General features: G+C 43.7%; 1 protein-coding gene and 1 long non-coding RNA gene across 2 annotated transcripts; both read right to left on the bottom strand.

The window, feature by feature from the left end:
• Positions 1–149: 149 nt before the first annotated feature.
• On the bottom strand, positions 150–20,031 carry clnk (cytokine dependent hematopoietic cell linker). The gene is made up of 11 exons (XM_080774381.1): positions 19,865–20,031; positions 17,539–17,591; positions 6,772–6,934; positions 4,949–5,028; positions 4,754–4,808; positions 4,534–4,593; positions 2,356–2,381; positions 2,174–2,269; positions 1,804–1,881; positions 1,111–1,266; positions 150–1,001 (listed from the first exon to the last, which is right to left on the bottom strand). Exons 2-11 carry the CDS (start codon positions 17,539–17,541, stop codon positions 843–845), a joined length of 876 nt encoding a protein of 291 aa, XP_080630507.1. The 5' UTR covers positions 17,542–17,591; positions 19,865–20,031; the 3' UTR covers positions 150–842.
• Positions 2,472–3,489, bottom strand: LOC308322368. The gene is made up of 5 exons (XR_013964702.1): positions 3,466–3,489; positions 3,286–3,354; positions 2,818–2,839; positions 2,641–2,665; positions 2,472–2,555 (listed from the first exon to the last, which is right to left on the bottom strand). It is a non-coding gene; the product is annotated as an uncharacterized lncRNA (long non-coding RNA).
• Positions 20,032–21,854: the final 1,823 nt, after the last annotated feature.

Genomic DNA, 21,854 nt, shown 5'->3' with positions numbered 1-21,854 from the left:
GATCCTCGAGGGAAATTCAGTTGTCACAGCAATGAGAATCAAACACACTTGAGAAATACTAAGAGTCATGAACGAAACCAAAATACATAATAAAATATTTAAAAAATGCAGAACTGCAGGCCTAGAGATCTGCACTGCATCATTGAATGAGTGAACATGTCTACATTATCAAATATAAATATGCAGTGAATATATTATCATGCAAACTGTATGAGTATAAATGTGCCGTCAACAGTGAGTATATGAATGAATATATGTATTGACTATCAATATAAGAATACATACAGACTAGTATGTGTACAGTATCAAAGAAGATCAAAAGTCAACCTTTTGAAGTCTGATTCAAAAGGAATAAAGATCAAAGGCTGTGTCTGACTAACTCCAGTGATACAGATACAGTGTGCAGACCTTTTTGCCTTTGGTGTATACAGCAACAATGAATATGAGAATATACATTATATGGCATGTCCATCAGTGAGTATCTACCCTATTTGAAGAGTAACTGTATGGAGGAAAAAAAGAAAATGCACTAGAAAAAGTACTAGCCTTATTTCACTATTATTTGCATGTAATGTATTCACTGATGCTCTTGATTACATAAATTCAATCTCAAAACCTTTTACAAACTAGAAACAATCAATACAAGGTTAGACTATGAAGAAGGACTGATGAGGAAGTTTATGTGGTCTTATTGGATCAAGTGTGGAGTATAGCTAGGTAGTAGGTACAGATACAGTATAAGTAATGGGTACAAAGCAATTTTTGCATTTTCCAAAGTATATTTGAAAAAAGCCAAATCAGTAAAAGAAGTGGGTAGGTTCTCCATTAGAGTGTCACACACTTCATCCTATCAGCTGTTCAACATCATGGCTTGTGATGGGGCATGTCAGCACAAGGTTATCTGGATAGGATTTTGTCGCTGCATTTTTCCCATCAGTAGGGATCAGTATTATAGGAAATAGGGAGTGGAATTTGACGATATCTGCCACAGACTCAAACATCTGAGGAAAAATAGCAGATGAATATGTCTTAAGCCCGACATGCAAAAATAGCAGTTCTACAAGATCCGAGTGTTTGTTGAACAGGGTTTCAATATATGCCTATACTCACATCATTTGCCCGTTGACCTGTTCCTAAGGCGTATTTGCTGGTCTTTTCGATGAACCGAATTTTGACATTGTAAACTTTCTTCTCATGATACACTGCCAAGACGAAGGGTTCACCAGTAACACTCCTTGAGCAATCCCGCACCAAGAATGCACCATCCTACCAAGATTGATGCCAATTATTATAACAACAATGACCTGGCATCTAAAATTCTAAATTGCATTTTTGCCTCTGCATAAGCCTGCAAGGTCATCGAGACTAGGGCAAGTGCTATCTTGCCTTCTAAATCAGTACTCGCATTTCTAAATTATTCTACATTTTTCAAACACTTTCAAGATTTGTACCCAAAATGGGGTGCATACTTAGTTTCGACTAGTCATTGGTTAGACATGGGTTAAGGTTAGTTTAGGTGTGCTGCCCCGTGGGAGGTTAGGGTTAGGGTGAGGGTTTGAGATAGGTTGTAGACAGTTGTAGGACTAATGACTGGTCTAACCAATGACTAGTCTAAACCAAGTACTGTCTAAACTAAGTACTGCACCCTCAAAAATAGCAGATGTGCAAGCACACAGCGTGGCACAAAGTGAATGTATGAATGTATGTCTGCTATTTTTGAATAGCCAACAATCAAATCTAAAATGACACACACGCTTTCCCGGTTTTGAGGGGTTACATCAAATATTCTTTTGTGATCAATACCTTGTTCACCAGGTGTAAGGCGTGGTCTGCTTCTATGCGGTTACAGGTCCCAACATACCAGTCCTCCTCACGATAGGTCTATCAAGAGATACTCTAAATTACAAATCATTGAATATTGACTTTATCTAAACAATGGCAAATCGATATTGACCATTTCAATGTATATGTATAAGTGTTGCATGTGGACCTACATAATAGCTAGTGCTATGTAACATTGGCTTACATTCCCTACTATATACACACACACAATACACACAATACAATACAATACAATAACGCACGACATACCCACACTTGGGAATACAATTAGGCAAAAAGAAGAATCAGCATGGCATTCCATTTGGATGCCCAAGAATAAAGCCAATTTTACCTGACAGGGTTTCTTTGAAACAAAATCATCTTCTTTAGTTTGGGGCCATTCATGGTTTTGACGCCTTGATGGCATGTTTTCTGATTTCAGGCAAAAAGAAACGGCAAAAAAGGTTATTGGTTCATTTTAACATTCATCAATACTCATAATATAACATTGAAGCTATCTCTTGCACCACTTACCTTGGCTTTTAGATTGTTGATGTGAGCTGCATATGGGATAAACAATGCATAAGAATCATAATGAAGTGAACATTAGTAGTATTGTATTAGCCCGAAATGTTGGATATGACTGTACCTTTTGTCTGTATGAAATGTATCTAAATCCAAAGAATATCGTATACTGGTATGGTTGGGTGATTCATTGTCAGAGCCCCATAAACCTGAAATGCGTTAGATTTGGTTACGTACTGCAGCATTTCAATAATCTAGTTTCACAAATGTTGAATTAAGACTTAAATCACTGGCCTTCAGGGTGTGCACCGAGTTCTGCCTGTTGAGTGGGAAATACATAAGAGATGAAAACACTATTGTCCATAAAATGAAGAAGTCTTCTCTAGCAACGTAGGAAGGACTGTAACATGATTGAATAATGATAATAATAATAATATGGTGACTAACTATGTTGCATGATTCACTGCTTACATTTTTAGTTGCTTGCCATTTGCTGAAACAGAAAACACAGCATCATTGGTACATGATTTATAGTTTTTGCAAATATGTTGTGCCTTTCTGCAGCTGCCATTTCTTACCAATAAGTGGCACTATTGCTACACCTTGTAAATAACTGCGCTAGTGAGCAAGGGAGAGAGAATATTATAGTAGGCCTAACGACAAGTAACAAATTTCATCACCTTCCTCTCCAATATCCTGCCTTTTATTATAATTGTTTTTTTATTGGTATTTAAATTATAATTAGTTTTTATTGGTATTCTAATTTGAACACCCTACTACTGGACATAAATTAAAGCATTGTCTGTATTTTGCCAGTGAGGACAAGAATAGCATTTCCTTCCACCTCCCCACCATTATTTATCTACCAACACGATATATGATTATATGATATGATTTCCCTCTCTGTCTCTCTGAGTATTGCATAAAAACAGCTCTCACTCTCTGCTGCTGACTCCCCGTAGAGTCACTCCAGATCCCATCTCTTTGCTAGATGATGCAGGAAAAGATCTAGAACAATATAGACATAGGTATAAGATGTGTGCTCTTGTTTTAGGTATTTACAATTAAAACATTATTAATATTGAGTTTTCAAAAGGTGCATTGATATTATATTGTTACCTGCATAAGACTGTCGTTTGCTGTGGAAGACATGACAGTGATCAATTGCCTTGTGAGATACAAGAAACACACACACACACACATACACCCACAAGCTGTACAATTTAAAGATTGCGCTGGATTTTACCTGTTCTCTTGGCTCCACCACGGGAATATTCTCATCTGTAAAATACAAAACAATTATCATTGCTATTGCTGCAATTTTTTTGTCATGTCCCCCCCCCCCCCCCCCCCCCCTTTGGGTACTTAGAAATAATACCAGTAAGACGCCCTGAAGGTCGCGCTGAAACAACAGAGCTTCTTAATACCGCACAGTTGAGAAGCAGGAGTTAAACTATTAATCTGGTGTCACTGTGGTGTGCACAGATAGACACTAGGGAATGCTAGAGCTGCAGAGCACCACCTGCCCTTGCCCTCTGGACAGCAATGTGCCCCTTTGAAAAAAAAGGTGAAAAAACTGTGTACATGGACCATGGTGACATTGATCAATTCTTGATAAAAAAGCTTCTGATATATTATTTATGCCCCAAAATCTATAAATCTTGCACTATTAAGGCAACCGGCCAGTTCCACGCGCTGCACAAGGTGCCCTTTTTCACTTGAGCACCTGCCCCTCTAAATGTCTGTGCACGCCACCGAGTGAGGTCAGATGAAGAGCTGCTCGCTGGCTCCATAAGCAGATCTAGTATGTCAAACTGTGTATTGCTATCCAGGGTTTGATGAGGTCAGTGTTGTGATCTTCATATATGGAGATCCAGGTGATGATAGTCAGCTCCACATATGGAGATCCATGTATTGTAGCCTATACCAAGTTCATTTGCAAGTGTGACTTGTGTCGCGGCAACCAAACTGTAGGGGTGACGTCACGAGGCGTAATGGAATACAGTATACAGTATATGGAAGCGTGATCGACTGGACGACTGACTATGAAAACTGACCTAAGTTTTCATACTAATCTGCGACCTTCGGTCGCAACTAACACCTCCACCAATAATGTGTGTGAAAATGAAAAGAAAAATGACAATAATTTATATAATAACACAGTATACATAGTTGGCTTATAGTTACCTATGGGCATGGCAGATCTCCTTCTGCCTGGCTTCAGGTCTCTGTTTACAGCAGGTCTTGCTTCACAGAAGAACAAAACATTTCAGAAAATGTACAGTCCTCTTGTTACCATGAATATATAGTTTTAATTCAAGTCCAATCAATCACCATATGATTCCACCATTGCTGCAGTGTGCATTTGTATAGGTGTGTATGTAATGTAACACATTTGAAAACATACTTAGATTACCGGGAGACAGTCTGAGTGGACACGGTGGGGGAGTGTCAGAGTTAACCTACAAAAGTGTATTTGGAAGGAGGAGGATTACATGTCACCTTTCTTAGACACTAAAGCTCGGTCATACAGGCCATGCAATATGCATATAATATATAATAAATACAGACATCTATAATAATAACAACAACAACAACTTACACTAGTGTTTGAGCTCAGACTCTGGGTAGATGATGACCTTGGGAGGCTATGGGTAGATGATGACCTTGGGAGGTCCCGGTCTTGAAAACAAAGACATTTTATGATCACACAGTGGTTACTACCATTGGTTTTCACTTAAAAAAACCTGTTGGTACAGTTGCAACAGTGACACTTGGTGGTGAACAAACGCTAGCTATTTTCGTGCTCGGACACAGGGACACACACACATAGCTGTCATTAGGAGTGGTTGGACCACTCAAAAAAAGGCCACATAGCGACCCTTGTTTCTTCCACCATGAAGGACATTCTAAGCATTCGAAGTTTGTCGCATTTGGGGGGTGGTTCACCTGGTAAGAACCAATATCGTGTCTCTCTGCTCACGATCACAAATAAAGCAGAAATGCTGAAACAAAATATTGTGATGAGCCAGCAGTAAAACCTATGAGCGGAAAACTTTTATTTTAACTTCAAAACCAGTTATTTTTGCAGAGTGATACGATCATCCGATAAGTTAGGGACAAGCAGAACGTGCTAGCTGTGCTCAAACTTGAACTGACTGATGTGAGCCTCCAGGCGTGGTTGAGTACTGGAGTCTCAGAGACACACCACAACAAGATACCTTCAATTCATTCTGTCTGTGTTCTGTTATTAGATGGGGAAGAGAGCCGACAAAGCCCAGAGACTGACTCGCAGTGAGTGAATGTGTGAGATTCTCATCTTCAGTTTTATTTGATGTATAAAGACTTCATGATGTGTGTCCCGGTTTCCGAGACAGTTGTATAGTGACATTATTCACAGCTCTCCATCCCATTTCTAGATCTATCCCACAGAGCAGCCGACAGATGGCCCTGGAGGCCCACTCTCTCTCTGTTATATTCATGCTGCTTGTATTGTCTCCGCCAGGCCGAAGGAAAAGGCAAAAACACATTTTTAGCTATAGTAAGTAAGTCAGTCAGAGAGGCTTATTGTCGGCATCAGCCAGGGTGCGGGAGTCTATCCCCGTTTCAATGCGCTAGGCTAGACCTCTGGGAGATGGAATGCAGAGGTGGAGTGCAACACCTACCATCAGCTCCCAGTATTTACCGCAAGACTTCAAGCCGAGCTACTCGTACTCATACGATCAAACCCATCACCTTGTGGTCAAAAAGTGAGTGCTCTACTGACTGAGCTACCTGGTATAGTATACCCCTACAGATTTTGTCCAAACTATTGTCTCATATTCCATCCTGTTTGACTAAGAATGGCAAGTTTGCAGGAGTGGCTAGTTTTTAACAAAATCTCAAATCATGAACTCAGCGTCCGATTGTGTCATGAAACTAGTTTGCACGCACATTCCCACTAGGTAGTGGAAGAAATGCCAGATTTTTGCTATTACTCCTACAGATTTCAACATCATGCAAATCGGTACACATTATAGTCACGTCATATTTCATCCGAATTGGCTAAGATTGACCTCTACTACCTGGCTTGACATAGACCGAAGAGCACATTTTTCAAGTTCTCTCTATTTTCCAGTAGAAATGTTACTCTCAGCTCCATAATTATGTTCACTGGACCTTTGCTGTGCAGACAAATAAAGTAAACACACCTTCATAAATGGAGCCCACACATCATTTTAGACTGAACTTCTAGCAAATAACTTTTTGATTACGGCTTTGTGTAAAAAAAAATTGGAAGCTCACAGTAAAATCCTCAGTGTGATATTTCAGATTCATTTGATTACATTTGTATGTTGCACAGCGCTCACAGTTACAGATGGAAACTCTTTATCTTTTTGTTGTGGAATGCAAGACGGTCTGTCTGTCAGATATGTTGGCCTATACCTGCATAGTTTCTGTCGGCCTGTGGACAGTGTGGAGGCCTCGCTGGCTGGATGTGCACGTTCAGCGTTTCCTCTGGATCGTCCACCACATCATATTCTGAGCCGTTGACATTATCATTGCTTCTGCATCTCGGTTTCTTCATCTTGCTTTTCTTGAACTGTGCCTGTGAGGAGATCGAGCAAGGAGGAGATATAGTTATACAGTACACAACTGACATTTTGGCGTGGCAACATACAAAAAGAAGAAAGAAGGAAAAGAAAAACATTGATGGTGTTAAAATCAGTGGTTAACTACCAGCTGCCATTCGTCCCTCCCATTTTCTGTGAGTTATTAAAAGCTATTTATTTCCTTTAATGTCATTTGTCTAGCATGGCAGTATGGCGTGTAACGGTTGATCACTACTCTCTAAATATTCAGGTAACATATCAATCAGCTGCAGCACTGATGTTTTAGCATAATGGAGAAAACTCAAACTTTCATTTCATACTGTGTTGTGTGTGCACATTTGTTTTGTATACATGTAACCTATTGGCAAGCACTTTCCTAGACCAATCTTAAAGTACAGTATACACAGATCTGGTATGTTTAGCCCATTGACTCATACTTGACATTACTGCTGACGTTGAGCATGCTGTGGTTTGTTTGATTTCAGAGAAAGGCATTTCAGTATACTAAGAAAATCAACTTGCAGAGACTTGAATGAAACTTGTTTGTCATCAACACAGTAAATATCAATCGTTGCATAGTTTTGTTTTAAAGTTATGTTATTGTTTCTTTTAGTATATTTTACATACATTTGTAAAGTAGTGCATAGAGTCCCTGGAAAATAGTACCTGGAGAAAAGATTGATTTACAAACTAAAATCAAACATCCATGGCTTATCAACCACAATGTTTATCATTGACTCAATTATTTGGGAGTTTGGCAACATATTTGGCTATGGAGAAAATGTGAACAAGCGCAAAAGAGTATGGCTTTCATGTGTATTTCAGACTTCATTTGACCAGTCTATGATGCCAGTCAATCATCTATTCTACCGGTATACGACTTCTCTATATTTTGGAGATGGTTTTAGCCAGATCCGACCGCAAATTATTTATATATAATCAAAAAACTAAAAGAAAAGAAAAAAAGAAAATCCAAAATGTCAAATAACATTTGAGTAAGTTATTTTGCCTACACATTTGGCACTGATTGGTCCAGTGGTTCACAAGATTAGTCCGGACAGGGAGACTCACAGACCTCCTTCGGACACAAAAATGAAAAGATAGTCATTAAGGGGAAATTGCAAGATGTATGCAATAGCCTACAAATAGACAACATATATTGATTCCCATATGGTCCTTTAACACCAAGTTTGTCTCTATATACATTAAATATTTGGGCTTTGACTAAAAACTGCTTTGCTGAGTCTGTGACTGTGTGACTGTGCGTGCGTATTAGCTTCATGTTGTCTTTTTATGTTTTATGCGTTTAACTTGTAACCTTTGTATTGTCTTTTGTACTGTCTTTTTCAGTGTTTCATTTTGAAAATCAATACAAATATTATGTGAAACAGATAGATGGCCAAGTTATGGGGCTCTTGACTATGATTTATGTTATTATTATTTTTGACATACACAGACAGTATGTCTTTGATTTCATTAACCAAGGATCTCCACTGATCAGCCATGAACTAGCCTCGGGTACCGCAGGCGTTTTGTTTTAGCCATGAACCAACCATGGCAAAACGCAGACATGCTGATTTGTGATGTGTGACTACTTCTGGGATGCAGAATCCAAGCCTAAAACACAGAGGTTCACAATGGGTTCCCTCATCAGATTCCAACGATTCGTTTTGTTTTAACATACAGACTTCCGTTTATGCCGAACACAAGGTCTGTGGTAAAAATAAGTCTTGATGAGTTTCTAGGACACATCACACGTTACACCTGTTACCGGTATTTCAACCATTAATTAAGTTGTGTGTTTCAAGACTTGTAACACTTGGTGGTGTGGTGATTTGTGGATATTATCTTGAGCAAAATGTGTGAATACGATTAATCAACTTTTGGCTACAGAGCATAATATTTGAATTCATACAAAGTCCACTGGAAATAGTTGATGGGAACCGATATAGTATAGGTAACCTCTGGGCTCCTATGATTGGACCATTTTTAAATCTGCAAAGCAAAGAGTGATATGGCAGCATATGTTCTCATATTTTATGACCTCTTTTCTTTGTTATCTTGCACTGCCACATGCTTTCCCATCCACCCTACTGTATATAAGTCACCCGAGGTTCAGAGCATATGGTGTTACAGTAGATCTCCTTATTATACACATTCTGACCGACGGAGGCAAACTAATGTGAGGTGCAGCAGCACACTGATTAACTCCATGAGCTTTCCATATTTAAATTAAGTGTCACATTTCATGCGCACGAACGCACGCACGCACGCACGCACGCACGCACGCACGCACGCACGCACACCTAACTTATATGCATTAGTCAAACGGGCCATGGTGTGACAGTCTGAGACCACTCGCTGCAGGTGGTTTGACATGGGCAGCAAATTCATTAGCAAAGGCCTTAGGGAATGAGCTACGGGGTTTTGAGCAACACACATGCTGTGACATATCTAATAGACCTAATTATGAAAACTCACGCTGTACCTCTGTTGATTCCCTGATTGAGTGGCAATTAAAACAACTTAGCTAATGTTTGAAATGTCCATGTTGACATTATAACAGGCTTCATTTGGAATAACTCAAATGACAATCACTGAACAAAAACAAAAAAGTTTTTAAGATAAATTAAATAACTTAAAAGAAACATCCAACTAATGTTCACATTCATTGCGGTTCAATTTATAAATTATTGTTGTTTCCACAAAGTAGTTATTCAATAAGACCATCCTGGGAACTATAGGACTATCTCAAAGGAGAGATTGATTTTGAAGGGTCTGCCGTCCACTAGGGGCAGTATATCTTTAGCTTTCCTGTTCTGTGAGTGAAGAAGAGAGCCATCTTGTTTGTTGTGAGTTTCATTGTTCAGTCAGAGATGCATGTTGTGCTAGTTGGAGGTTCTTCACTTAATAATAAGTAAGTTTGTTTGTGTCATGCATATATATGGAACTATGATATAGTTTATGCCTCTTTCTTTTGTTTACACTCTTATGTGAGTAACTGTGTGCTTATACTTTTTCTTGTGATAATTAGCCTGCTTATTTTAGTTAATGTTTTCCTTGATTGTTTGTTTATACTGCAGGGCTTCTTCATCATTGTCATTAAAGATACAATTTGACATTGAGGAGTGTATTTCTTCATGAAGAAGCCATGGTTGTTGTTGGATGCTCTGTACCTGGCTGCGCTTTCCACACTGACGACGTGTCTGAAGCTCTCGCCATCGCGCTGCTGAATAATCATGGACTTGCCCATCAGAACGCACCACCTGCCGCTCCGGCCCAGGCCCCAACCCCTCGGGGCCCGAAACTGGACCGGCCTAAGGTCGACGTGGGCGTGTCTATTGAGGAATGGAATGTATTCATCCGTCGTTGGGACGTCTTCTGCACCGGCTCGGGCATAGGAGCTGCCCAGGCCCCATTTCAGCTCTTTCAGTGTGCTGGGCCTGAACTTGGTGACAGCCTGCTGAAAGTCAATCCTAACGTCGCTTCGGGGACTTTGCCAGATCTCATCGCCGCCATGCGTTCTCTAGCAGTCATTCCAGTCGCCACATGTGTACTGCGCACCGAGCTGCTTCAGTTACGCCAGGAACGCGACGAGACCTTCCGCGCCTTCACTGCCAGGGTGCGGGGCAAAGCAGAGACATGTGCCTATGTTACAGTATGTGTGTGTAGCTTGCATGTGGACTATACTGACCACATTATCCGTGATGTTCTAATCAATGGGATTTATGACTCAGACATACGGCGCGAGACGCTGGGGTCACCTGACATCCTGAAGGTGCCGGTTAACGACGTCGTTGCACTTGTTGAGAACAAAGAGATGGCTCGTAATGCTCTCCCATCGTCTGCCCTGTCGGCCGTGTCATCATTCCAGCGCTTAAGGAAGGGTCCACAGGTGAGCCCCGCCCCAACCCCGGTCCCGTCAGACAAGGCGAGATCGGCCTCGTGCCCGGAGTGTAAGGGTGCCTTTAATGTCTTCACGGAGGGTCCCCGCGGATGGAATACCAAGCCCCACCAGCTTTGTATTGACTGTTATAGGGCCCGCCGACGCAGGAGGCGACCGCAGCTGTCCGCCGGCAGTCAACAGGCCGCTATGGAGTTTGAGCCAATTTCCCAGAATTCATCTATTCAGTCCAGTGCCCGCCCTGGCCGACGTCACAGGGGCCATGTCAACACACCCGTCAGACTCGAGCACCACATTTTTTCGAAGGGCGAGTGGAGGCGAGCCAGGACAAGGGACCATCCCCGTGCGCTGATCACTATCTCTGTTGACAGGCCGGTCGGACTGAGTGACAGTGCTGATGGCCAAGGCTCGGCCAACGTGGCTAGGGTCTCTGCCATAGCGGACACTGGTGCGCAGTCGGACCTTTGGTCCTTGGAGGAGTTCCTTGCCTGCGGATTCTCGCGTGATGACCTGCGTCCTGTCCACCTCAGTATGTCGGCCGCCAACCGTTCCCCCATAGCTGTCGAGGGCGCTTTCTTCGCTAGGCTTTCCACAGCCTCCGGCAGCAGTGGGGTGTCGTCCTGCCGTTCCATGGTGTACGTGAGCAGCTCAGTCCGGGCCATGTACCTCTCATATGATTCGTTGCTCAACCTTGGCCTCCTGCCTATGAACTTCCCGTCGGGTGACATCGGCGGGGGACCCGAAGACGGGCATGGACCCGACACCCTTTACACGCCGAGCCGTCCTTTATCTGTCTCTGCTGTGAGGTCCACTAACGGTGGTTGCACCGACCAGAGCGACCCCCATGGCGCCCAGTGCTCATGTCCCCAGCGTACGGTCCCGCCGACACGTCCTGCGACCCTACCATTCCCTTGCACACCGGAGAACAACGGCCCCATGAAGGATTGGCTGCTCCAGAGATACGCCTCGTCCACGTTCAACACTTGCCCTCATCGAGCATTGCCGTGCATGGAAGGGCCACCCATTGAAATGCACGTGGACCCTGCGGCCACGCCGAGAGCATGCCACACCGCAGCCGTGGTCCCTCTACACTGGCAGCAGAGAGTTCACGATGACCTTCTCCGCGACGAGGCCCTTGGTGTCATTGAACGTGTGCCATACGGTGAACCTGTGTCATGGTGCCATCGTATGGTAGTCACTCGGAAGCACGATGGTTCCCCCCGCAGGGTCGTGGACCTCTCACCCCTCAACAAGTTCTGCCTACGTGAGACCTTCGCCTCGGAGTCTCCATTTCACCTTGCTCGTCGTATCCCGAAGGGCACCTGGAAGACTGTCACGGACGCCTGGAACGGCTACCACAGTGTGCCCCTGCGTGAGTCAGATCGTCATCTGACCACCTTTATCACACCCTTTGGCCGCTGGCGCTACACGAGGGCACCACAGGGTTTTCTGTCATCAGGGGATGGCTACAACCGCCGCTTTGATGCTGTCCTCTCAGACTATGAGCGCAAGGAACGTTGTGTGGATGACACTATCCACTACGACACCGACCTGGAGCAGCACTGGTGGCGGACCATTGACTTTCTGACACGTGTCGGCCGTTCAGGCATTGTGTTGAACCCAGATAAGTTCCAGTTTTCGTTGAGGGACGTAGATTTTGCTGGCTTCAGGGTGTCGGACGCGACCATCGAACCACTCCCCAAGTACTTGGATGCTATCCGGGACTTCCCTGCCCCAGAATCTACGACGGATATAAGGAGCTGGTTCGGCCTTGTCAACCAGGTGGGTAACTATGCCCAGTTGCGCGACACGATGGCTCCATTCAAGCCGTTCCTCAGCCCACGTTGTAAGTTCTCGTGGTCGCCCGAACTGGAGGAAGCGTTCCAATCGTCCAAACGTGCCATTGTTGAAGCAATCCGTGAGGGTGTGGAGATCTACGACATGCAGAAGCGCACCTGCCTCCGTCCCGACTGGTCCAGGCGTGGTGTCGGTTACTTCCTGCTCCAACAGCATTGCAGCTGCGCCTCGGGCGTACCGGACTGTTGCCCTGGAGGGTGGAGGATCACCCTCGCCGGTTCACGCTTCCTGTCCCCAGCAGAGCAGCGCTATGCAGCCATTGAGGGAGAGGCCCTGGCCGTGGCCTGGGGTCTGGAGCAAACCCGATACTTTACACAGGGATGTGACAACCTTGTTGTTGTTACCGACCATAAGCCCCTGGTGAAAATTTTTGGCGACCGCACGCTGGATGAGATAACGAACTCACGCTTGTTCAGGCTCAAGCAGCGTACCCTCCCGTGGCGCTTTGACATTGTGCACTTGCCAGGCAAGAGCAACCATGCTGCTGATGCAACCTCCAGACATCCTTCCCCTTCGGGCTCAGCAGACGACCTCTCACTGGGGTTGCCGGGCATGCCTGACGACGTGGAGTCCGCACATATGGCTTCTATCCGCAACGATGCCGAAGAGCTCGGGGCCGTCTCCTGGTCCCTCCTTGCACGAGAAACGGCGGCTGATGCGTGCCTCGGCCGCCTTCTGTTCTTGATCGAGCGTGGGGATGGAGTCGACGTGGACGACCCCGCCCTGGCGAGTCTGTCACCGGTCTGTGAGTCTGTCTACGCTCAGGATGGCGTCCTACTATATTGTGACCGCGTCGTGGTCCCTCCATCCCTTCGTGACAGGGTCCTGAGGAATCTCCATGCCGCCCACCAGGGGATCTCAGCGATGGAGCAGTACGCCCGTGCCATAGTCTACTGGCCTGGGATGTCAGAGGACATCCGTGCTACCAGGTACGGGTGTGCGGACTGTAACCGCAATGCACCGTCGCAAGCGGCCACGCCCCCTGTGCCATCCTCGCCGCCGTCCACCCCATTCGAGGCGGTGTTTGCTGACTTTTTTGACTATGGAGGCCGCCATTATCTGGTTGTCGGGGATCGACTTTCAGGCTGGGTGGAGGTCCTGTGCTCTACGGCAGGCACTGATTTGGGTGGCTCGGCCGGCCTAGTTCGCCACCTCCGTGCATTCTTCGGCACCTTTGGCGTACCGGTGGAACTTTCTAGCGATGGTGGCCCGGAGTTCGTGGCTGGCCAGACACAGGAGTTCCTCCGCTTATGGGACGTCCGCCATCGTCTGTCCTCTGTTGCTTTCCCGCAGTCGAACGGGAGGGCGGAAGTCGCGGTGAAGACTGCGAAGCGCCTCCTAATGTCCAACACTGGCCCGACTGGCAGTCTCGATCATGACCGCTTTCTGCGCGCCATGATACAATTACGCAACGCGCCTGACCCGGACTGCAACCTCTCGCCGGCGCAGATTGTTTATGGTCACCCCCTTCGTGGTTCGCTTGCCTTCGTCAACAGGCTTGAGAAGTTCTCGGACCCTCGTGTCCGGCCGCTCTGGCGCCAGGCGTGGGCGGCAAAGGAGGATGCCCTTCGGACCCGGATGTCCCGTACCACTGAGTCTCTGAGGGCTCACTCGAGAACACTCCGCCCGCTGGCGCTTGGTGAGAAGGTGTTCCTTCAGAATCAGCAAGGCCCGAGCCCTAACAAGTGGGACAGGTCGGGTGTGGTGGTGGAGTTGCTTGAGCACGATCAGTATCGGGTTAAGGTGGATGGATCAGGGCGGTTGACTTTGCGCAACCGGCGCTTCCTCCGTGGCTACACCCCAGCCACCCCTTGTGCCCTACAGCAGCCTGCGGCGCAGTTGCCGCCGCCCATGGCCCTGGATTGCCAGCGTCTGCCTGCCCGCTCGGTCCCGGTGACGCCCCAGGGGGTCGTTCAGCAGTCAGGGGATGGACCCCTTGACGCAGGTTTGGGCTCCTCCCTTCTGGCACCGTCTGATGGGGGAGCCTCTGGCCTAGGGTCCCAGGGTGACCCCGTTCCCTCTGCCCTTGGTTCCCAGGGCGACACTGTTCCCTCTGGCGTCGTCCCGGGCACGTCTCTTCAGGTGTCGCAGTCGCCGCCGTCTCCGCCCCTGTCTGCGCGGCCGTGCCGCACTAGGAAGCCACCTAGGCACTACGAGCCGGAGACTGGCCGTTGGACGGTTTACTGAGTCCTTTAATCTATTTCGGTTCATAGCTTACCGGACTGGGGGGGATGAAGGGTCTGCCGTCCACTAGGGGCAGTATATCTTTAGCTTTCCTGTTCTGTGAGTGAAGAAGAGAGCCATCTTGTTTGTTGTGAGTTTCATTGTTCAGTCAGAGATGCATGTTGTGCTAGTTGGAGGTTCTTCACTTAATAATAAGTAAGTTTGTTTGTGTCATGCATATATATGGAACTATGATATAGTTTATGCCTCTTTCTTTTGTTTACACTCTTATGTGAGTAACTGTGTGCTTATACTTTTTCTTGTGATAATTAGCCTGCTTATTTTAGTTAATGTTTTCCTTGATTGTTTGTTTATACTGCAGGGCTTCTTCATCATTGTCATTAAAGATACAATTTGACATTGAGGAGTGTATTTCTTCAGATTTGGCATACATCAGATGGAGACATTAAAGCTCTCAGTTAGCTGTTGGATACAAACCTTTTAGGCCTATCTCCATATTTTATATTTTTAAATAAATAAATAAGCGTGTGCATGAGCATGCGTGCATGTGCATGCGTGCATGTCTGCCTGTGTGTTATAAGTTATAGGGGTAGGCAACCTTTGGCACCAATTGGGGTGAGAGAGATGACTTTTGGTAGTCAAATAAATAAAATCCCTCACATTTGTATGTAAATTACGTCCTGCACATAATTCTACATTCATTAAAACTCTGAACTCTGACTGGGGAGGGAGTCTGGGAGATATACTTGGGTTATGCTCCGCGTCTAATGATCATTATAACAATGTGAGAGAAAATATTTAAAAAGAATGGAAAAGGTTAAATTCGTGGACAATCAGAATACCGGTAGGTTGGAATTTTGTATGTGGTGTCGTTAAAATTAATGTTGATAATGACAATTGACATGGCACACTCTCTATCTAGAAAAGAACAACATGGCACTTTGTTTCAAATAACATTTAGAAAAACCTAAATGTCCAAAATGGGGATATACAAGGTTGAAAAAAATCTATCTGTGGGCTCACACAAGTTTCAAATGCTTCCGCCATACAGTCTGTACAACGATAGCATTGAAAATGTTAAAAGATTAAACCGGATGTCATGACTCCAACCTACTTGATTGATTGAAATATGTATTAACAGTTTGCAGAATTACAGTACATTTCAAGCACAACTCAATACAAAGACTGTTAACTGTGAGTGGACGACCCAATAAAGCATTACACTTGTTTACAAGAGGGTCCACCTTGTTCAATTCATCAAATAGGCCTACTCCTGATTTCACCAGACGTGAATAATTCCTACTGTAAATAAAAATTGTCGAAGGATATCTTGCTTGCTGCATAGCAGAAAAGGAAAAAAAATAAAATAATTGAGAATGGAAATGACAAGCTTGAAGCTTCTGTTCACTGCGTTCAGGGGGCATACCTAGACTCTAAGGGTCGATTCATACTCCTATTTTAGAGCCGAATAAAAGTCGGTTCGGCGCTGTAGAGCCTACAATTTGACGTCATTTGAGGTTCGGGGGGGCGGGTACCGTCCTAAAGTCGGCTCTTCGGTGCTACTGAAATTTTCTGACGAGCCGAAATCATTTCGGCACTACAGCGCCGAAACAGGAGTATGAATCGGCCCTAAGAAGCATTCGAAGATTGTGGAATAGTTGTCTGGCTTGAGAAACGAATACATACAACTTAAATGTTCAGGCCGCTATGCGGTCTTCACACCTGGGTTTTGGTGGCCACAAAGAAAATCCAGTTTCAGGTGGTCTCCATACATGGGCAACTGGCGGCCCGGGGGACACATGCAGCCCCCACCTTCACAAAAATAGCTGATCTACAAGATCAAAATGCGTCACACTCACACTGCGATGCGTTTTGAGCTTGTAGATCGGCTATTTTTGCTACGACTAGAATGACAGTAATGTCATATGCAATATGGCCATCTGGAGTGAGTGTGAAAATACAGTGGCCCTCTCCATCTTCAAAGTTGCCCACCCAAGATATAATGTATTTCATACATTAGATGTTCTGGCCACAATATGCAGGCTTCACATCCATATTTTCAGGCAGCTGGGTTACAAATGTGACATCTGGATTCGGACAGAAATGTAGTGTTTGTGACATGTTTGCACCCAACATGACATTTGTGATGTCCCACCACCACCCACTCACAACAAGCCAAATATAATATAAGATAGGATGAAAAGTAACGTTATTGGACATAAGGTTTCCACCAGACAGTGACGCTATACTATACTATGTATCATTCTTTTGTTTAAATTAAAAGCTATAAACTTCCAGTGTCCTTCGGATCCATAGGTTCGGATCCCTTACTGATTATTATTTTAGAGCCATTTTCAGCTTGTAAATGAAGATATTACTAGTAGCCCAACATAACACATATCCACAACAGTAAGAGTCGTATTTGGCCTATGTTTCCTTAACAGCTGCACACTCAGAAAAGCATGGTTCTGAATCTGCCCCATCTCATTCCCTGACAGTGACAAGTAAAGCTACCGCCTGACTGCAGGACCTCACTTTGTCCACGTGAAGAGGTAATTACAGAGGGGTGTTGAGAGCTCTAAAAATGTTCCCCTGGGAACAGTGATGTAGAACCAACAGGGAAAGGGCACGGGATATATGAGTCCCATAACTTACCATTATCACAGCAGAGTCGTGGCATATTCCGTCTCTTTGTAGCTAACGAGGGGCTGCTGAAACAAATAAATAAAAAACACATCATTAGTCTGCCACTGTGCATGAGACCATGCATGGGATTCCACCATATAGCACGTCCTTGAGGTCTGTTCTCTGCTGATGCACACGCAGGAGTATCGTAGCTTTCTCTCATTAGATTAAACAACGGGTTTTTCTTTTTTCTTATCTTCACACTGTAACACCCGGCAAACACATTATGATCAGTCAACCATGTAATGAGATCAAACAGCACATTTACACCTTCAACACACTGTATTCAGTACTGTGTATTAGACTACAACAAATTTTTTGAAAATGATACTGTAATTATTATTTCTGTATGTGCCTCAAACATCACTGCATCAAATCATTTTGATGAATGGTAGCATTTTCCAAACTCCACAAAAAAAGACAGCAATTGCTTCCGCTGACGATGATCTACATCGGTTATAATGAATCATATTCACTGATTATTTAACACCGTAAAAAGAACCACCACATGGCTTTCACCATGTGTGAAAGCCCTACAGAGGGAATTAAGTAGCAGCAAAGGATCATTCTAGAATAGGATGAAAAATTGTCCCTTATCCTGCTTTTTATCCTATTTCAACGTAACATTAATATGTATTTATATATTTGGAATATTATACAGGGGAATCAAGGAGAGAAAAGATGGACTTTTCTTAGCCTTTTTTTGGGGGGGGGGGGGGGTGTTTATACTGAAAATCTGTTATTTAATATAAATTGAGCTTTATCATTTATCATCTACATGCCTAACTTTGACTTGACAATTGTTAAGCATTCAACCTTCGTTTTAACAAAATGATGTTTGTATGTGGATAATATTTGGAATAGACCCTACGTACCACTGCAACTTTAAGCCCTGACAGTGAGCATCGGCTTACGAGTAGAATTGGGTCTGTGGTGTAAAACGTAGGGGACTACTTTGTTAAGCTCCCTGAGCTATGGGAAGATGCGCTGGATGAGTCCGACGAAAGGCAGAAGATTAGATACCGGGCGCTAGCAGACCAGGCTGAACAAACAGCAAACTTCTACCCCATGGAAATTGGGTGAGGGATTTGTGACGACTCTCACTGCCAGACAACTAAGGTTTTGTGAGTAGGCTTTGCTACAGGCCTTCAACTAAGTCAGAAGTAGCTAAGGAAAGCAGCCTGTGGCTCAAACGTGGAAATCAGTATCACGAGGAGGCTATGGCAGAAACATGGTATACACTACAGTATACTATAGCTTAGTTACTATAGGATTATAGTAGTATCCAAACTGTTATGGAGACTTGTCCTACCTTAATTTTCAAGTCGCCGGCTCAGAGACGGTGTAGTAGTAGTTCAGACGCACATTCAAGGGTCCATTATTGTTTGCACACAGCGTTGTTTATAAAACAACGACGTGTGTGTGTGTGTGTGTGTGTGTGTGTGTGTGTGTGTGTGTAAATAAATCAGTGTAAATGTAAGAGTTCAATATAACGTAAACAAAACTATTCTCTTCTTATTTCTTCTTTCTATTGTGTTGTGGACTTGTTTATAATTATGTGGTCAAAAAACTGTTTGCTGCCGTCCTCACTCACGCGTGTCCAAACATTTTCCCCAACTGTCACACCCTCTCTCTCTTCCTTATCAAGAGGTTCCATCCTGCTGTGTGAGCTGCCTGTGGGCCTGTGGCAACTATTTCATAGCCCAAACAGCGGGGGGCAGCAACGAGTGTCCAAGCAAATCAATAAATAAGATAGAAATAACTAAATTGGCTCTAACACAAACCTTCTCATATCGTTTTTGTTGTCCCCGTTGTAGCTAATGGTTAAATCAGATATGGTTCTACCAGATGAAGCCTATGTGCTTTCCAATGTTAAAGGTAATTCTTAATTATTTTTTTATTTTTCTGAGGCTTCAAGCTTTTGTTTGAGGTGCATTTTATTTCCGCTACATCAGATCCCAATGATCTAAAGATATATGTAACTGTGGTTGACTTTAATTCTGAGCCCCAAGAACATACCCAAACTCACCCCAGTTCTTACGTTACATATATATATATTTGAAAACCAAGAATTATAGCCACAAGGTGGTTTAATGCAAGCAGGAGAGCAAAACAGTATCTAATCTAATTTGGTGTTGAGTTTCAAAACCAGTCTGCTCTTTCAATCTATAACTATTTATTTTTTAACAACCAAACATCAGTTCTGTTTTGATCTGCTGTCACTGCTTTTACACTGTACACGCACAGAGGCAGATAAAGGGACATGAAAATGGAAAAGAAATCAATGTTAACTTACCTCTTCAGATAACCCAGATACTGGAACATGCACAGTCAATGACAGCCATTTAGCTTAACCTTGAGCGAGAAACTGTGAAGATTGAGCGTCTCTCTAACTGGGTGAATCAAGCAACCCACTGCAGAAACACAAGCTCATTTCCTTTGTGGTGACTTCTAGCTGGCCTAAAACTTCTGGTCTGTGCTGATCAGATGAGTGCAAATACACTTTAAGGTATGTGCGAGGCATCTTGTGCAGCTGTGGTCTTACAGGTTACCGGTTTGAAGTTGGCAGTGAAAACTGTGAAAACAAGATATTGCATTCTTATGATTATCCTGTTCATGCATAACTCGACAATATACACCTTAAGGGGTGTTAAAATGTATACTGTATTTAACAGAAAGTATCTCTCAACCCATCATCTAGTAATTTAGCTGATACTTTTATCCAGAGAAACATTAGAATAAACCTGAGTATAGATAAGGTAAGGTAATTCTATTTATAAAGCGCCTTTAAAAACAATCGTTTTACAAGGTGCTGTGTAAGGTGCCTGATACAGCAGTGGTGCCAGATTACATACATGTATACACACTAGGAGCATTACCTTTAATCCTCCCAACACTAAAACATATCGTCATTACGTCATCATCGAAAACCAATTACACTCTGGCATTGGGTCCTTTAATCCACATATTACTTGCGCAAGCAGAGCGCGCAAGTAATCGTTTCGCTTGGTCTCTTCGAAGTGAAGACAATTTTTCTTCAACGGTAAATCTGTGCCTGGTTTGCTGGGACTAGTTACAACATTACGTCATCCTTGAGAGAGTACATGGTGTGTATATGACGTAATGTTGTAACTTGTAACTTGTAACTTGTAACATTACGTCATATACACACCATGTACTCTCTCAAGGATGACGTAATGTTGTAACTAGTCCCAGCAAACCAGGCACAGATTTACCGTTGAAGAAAACTTGTCTTCACTTTTTGGAACCAAGTAACCACAGTATACTGCTAATCAAATTACAACTACATACTCTGTATGTAGTTGTAACTAGAACAACTACATACAGTCTGTGCCTGGTTTGCTGGGACTAGTTACAAGTTACAAGTTACAACATTACGTCATATACACACCATGTACTCTCTCAAGGATGACGTAATGTTGTAACTAGTCCCAGCAAACCAGGCACAGATTTACCGTTGAAGAAAACTTGTCTTCACTTTTTGGAACCAAGTAACCACAGTATACTGCTAATCAAATTACAACTACATACTCTGTATGTAGTTGTAATGTGATTTGTAATTTGTAAATCTGTGCTTGGTCTGCTGGGACCAGACTACACAGATGACCATATCTCTTACGTCATCACTGAGAGCTAGTCATACATATACACACCGTGTACTCTGGTCCCAGCTCTCAAAGATGACGTAATGTGGTATCTGCTGGGACCAGATTATACAGATGACCATTTCTCTTATGTCATCACTGAGAGCTAGTCATACATATACACACCATGTACTCTGGTCCCAGCTTTCAACGATGACGTAATGTGGTAACTGGTCCCAGCAAACCAGGCACAGACTTACCGTTATATAAAATAAGCCCAATACCAGCATCACAAGACAAGCCCTTACATGGAACCCACAAGGCAAAATAATAATAATAATAATAAAATAATTATACTGTATAATATATTTTAATTCAGTTTATATACCTTTTTTTTTCATCACATATCAATGATTCATTTTTCTGTAAAAAAGTAGTTAGGTAGCAAATAGTTACACGTAATTATTATACATTTCAAACGTTCCTTCACAGAGATACTGAGATGTGATACTTTCCAGCGGTCGAAAATACTTGCGCGCTCTGCTTGCGCACTAGTAGGCCATTTATGGCCTACTAGTGTGCAACAAGCAAGTATGCACTCGGCAGAGTGCAGTTCTAGTTTCTTATGTCATCATTGAGAGCTAGTTATATATATATATATGTAATTTGTAACTTGATTAG

The sequence above is a fragment of the Protomyctophum bolini genome (assembly GCF_963924005.1).
Source record: "Protomyctophum bolini genome assembly, chromosome: 10".
In the NCBI taxonomy this organism is placed as follows: domain Eukaryota; kingdom Metazoa; phylum Chordata; class Actinopteri; order Myctophiformes; family Myctophidae; genus Protomyctophum; species Protomyctophum bolini.
The sequence above is the reverse complement of the archived record's forward strand: the minus strand, read 5'-3'. Positions and strand labels throughout refer to the sequence as shown.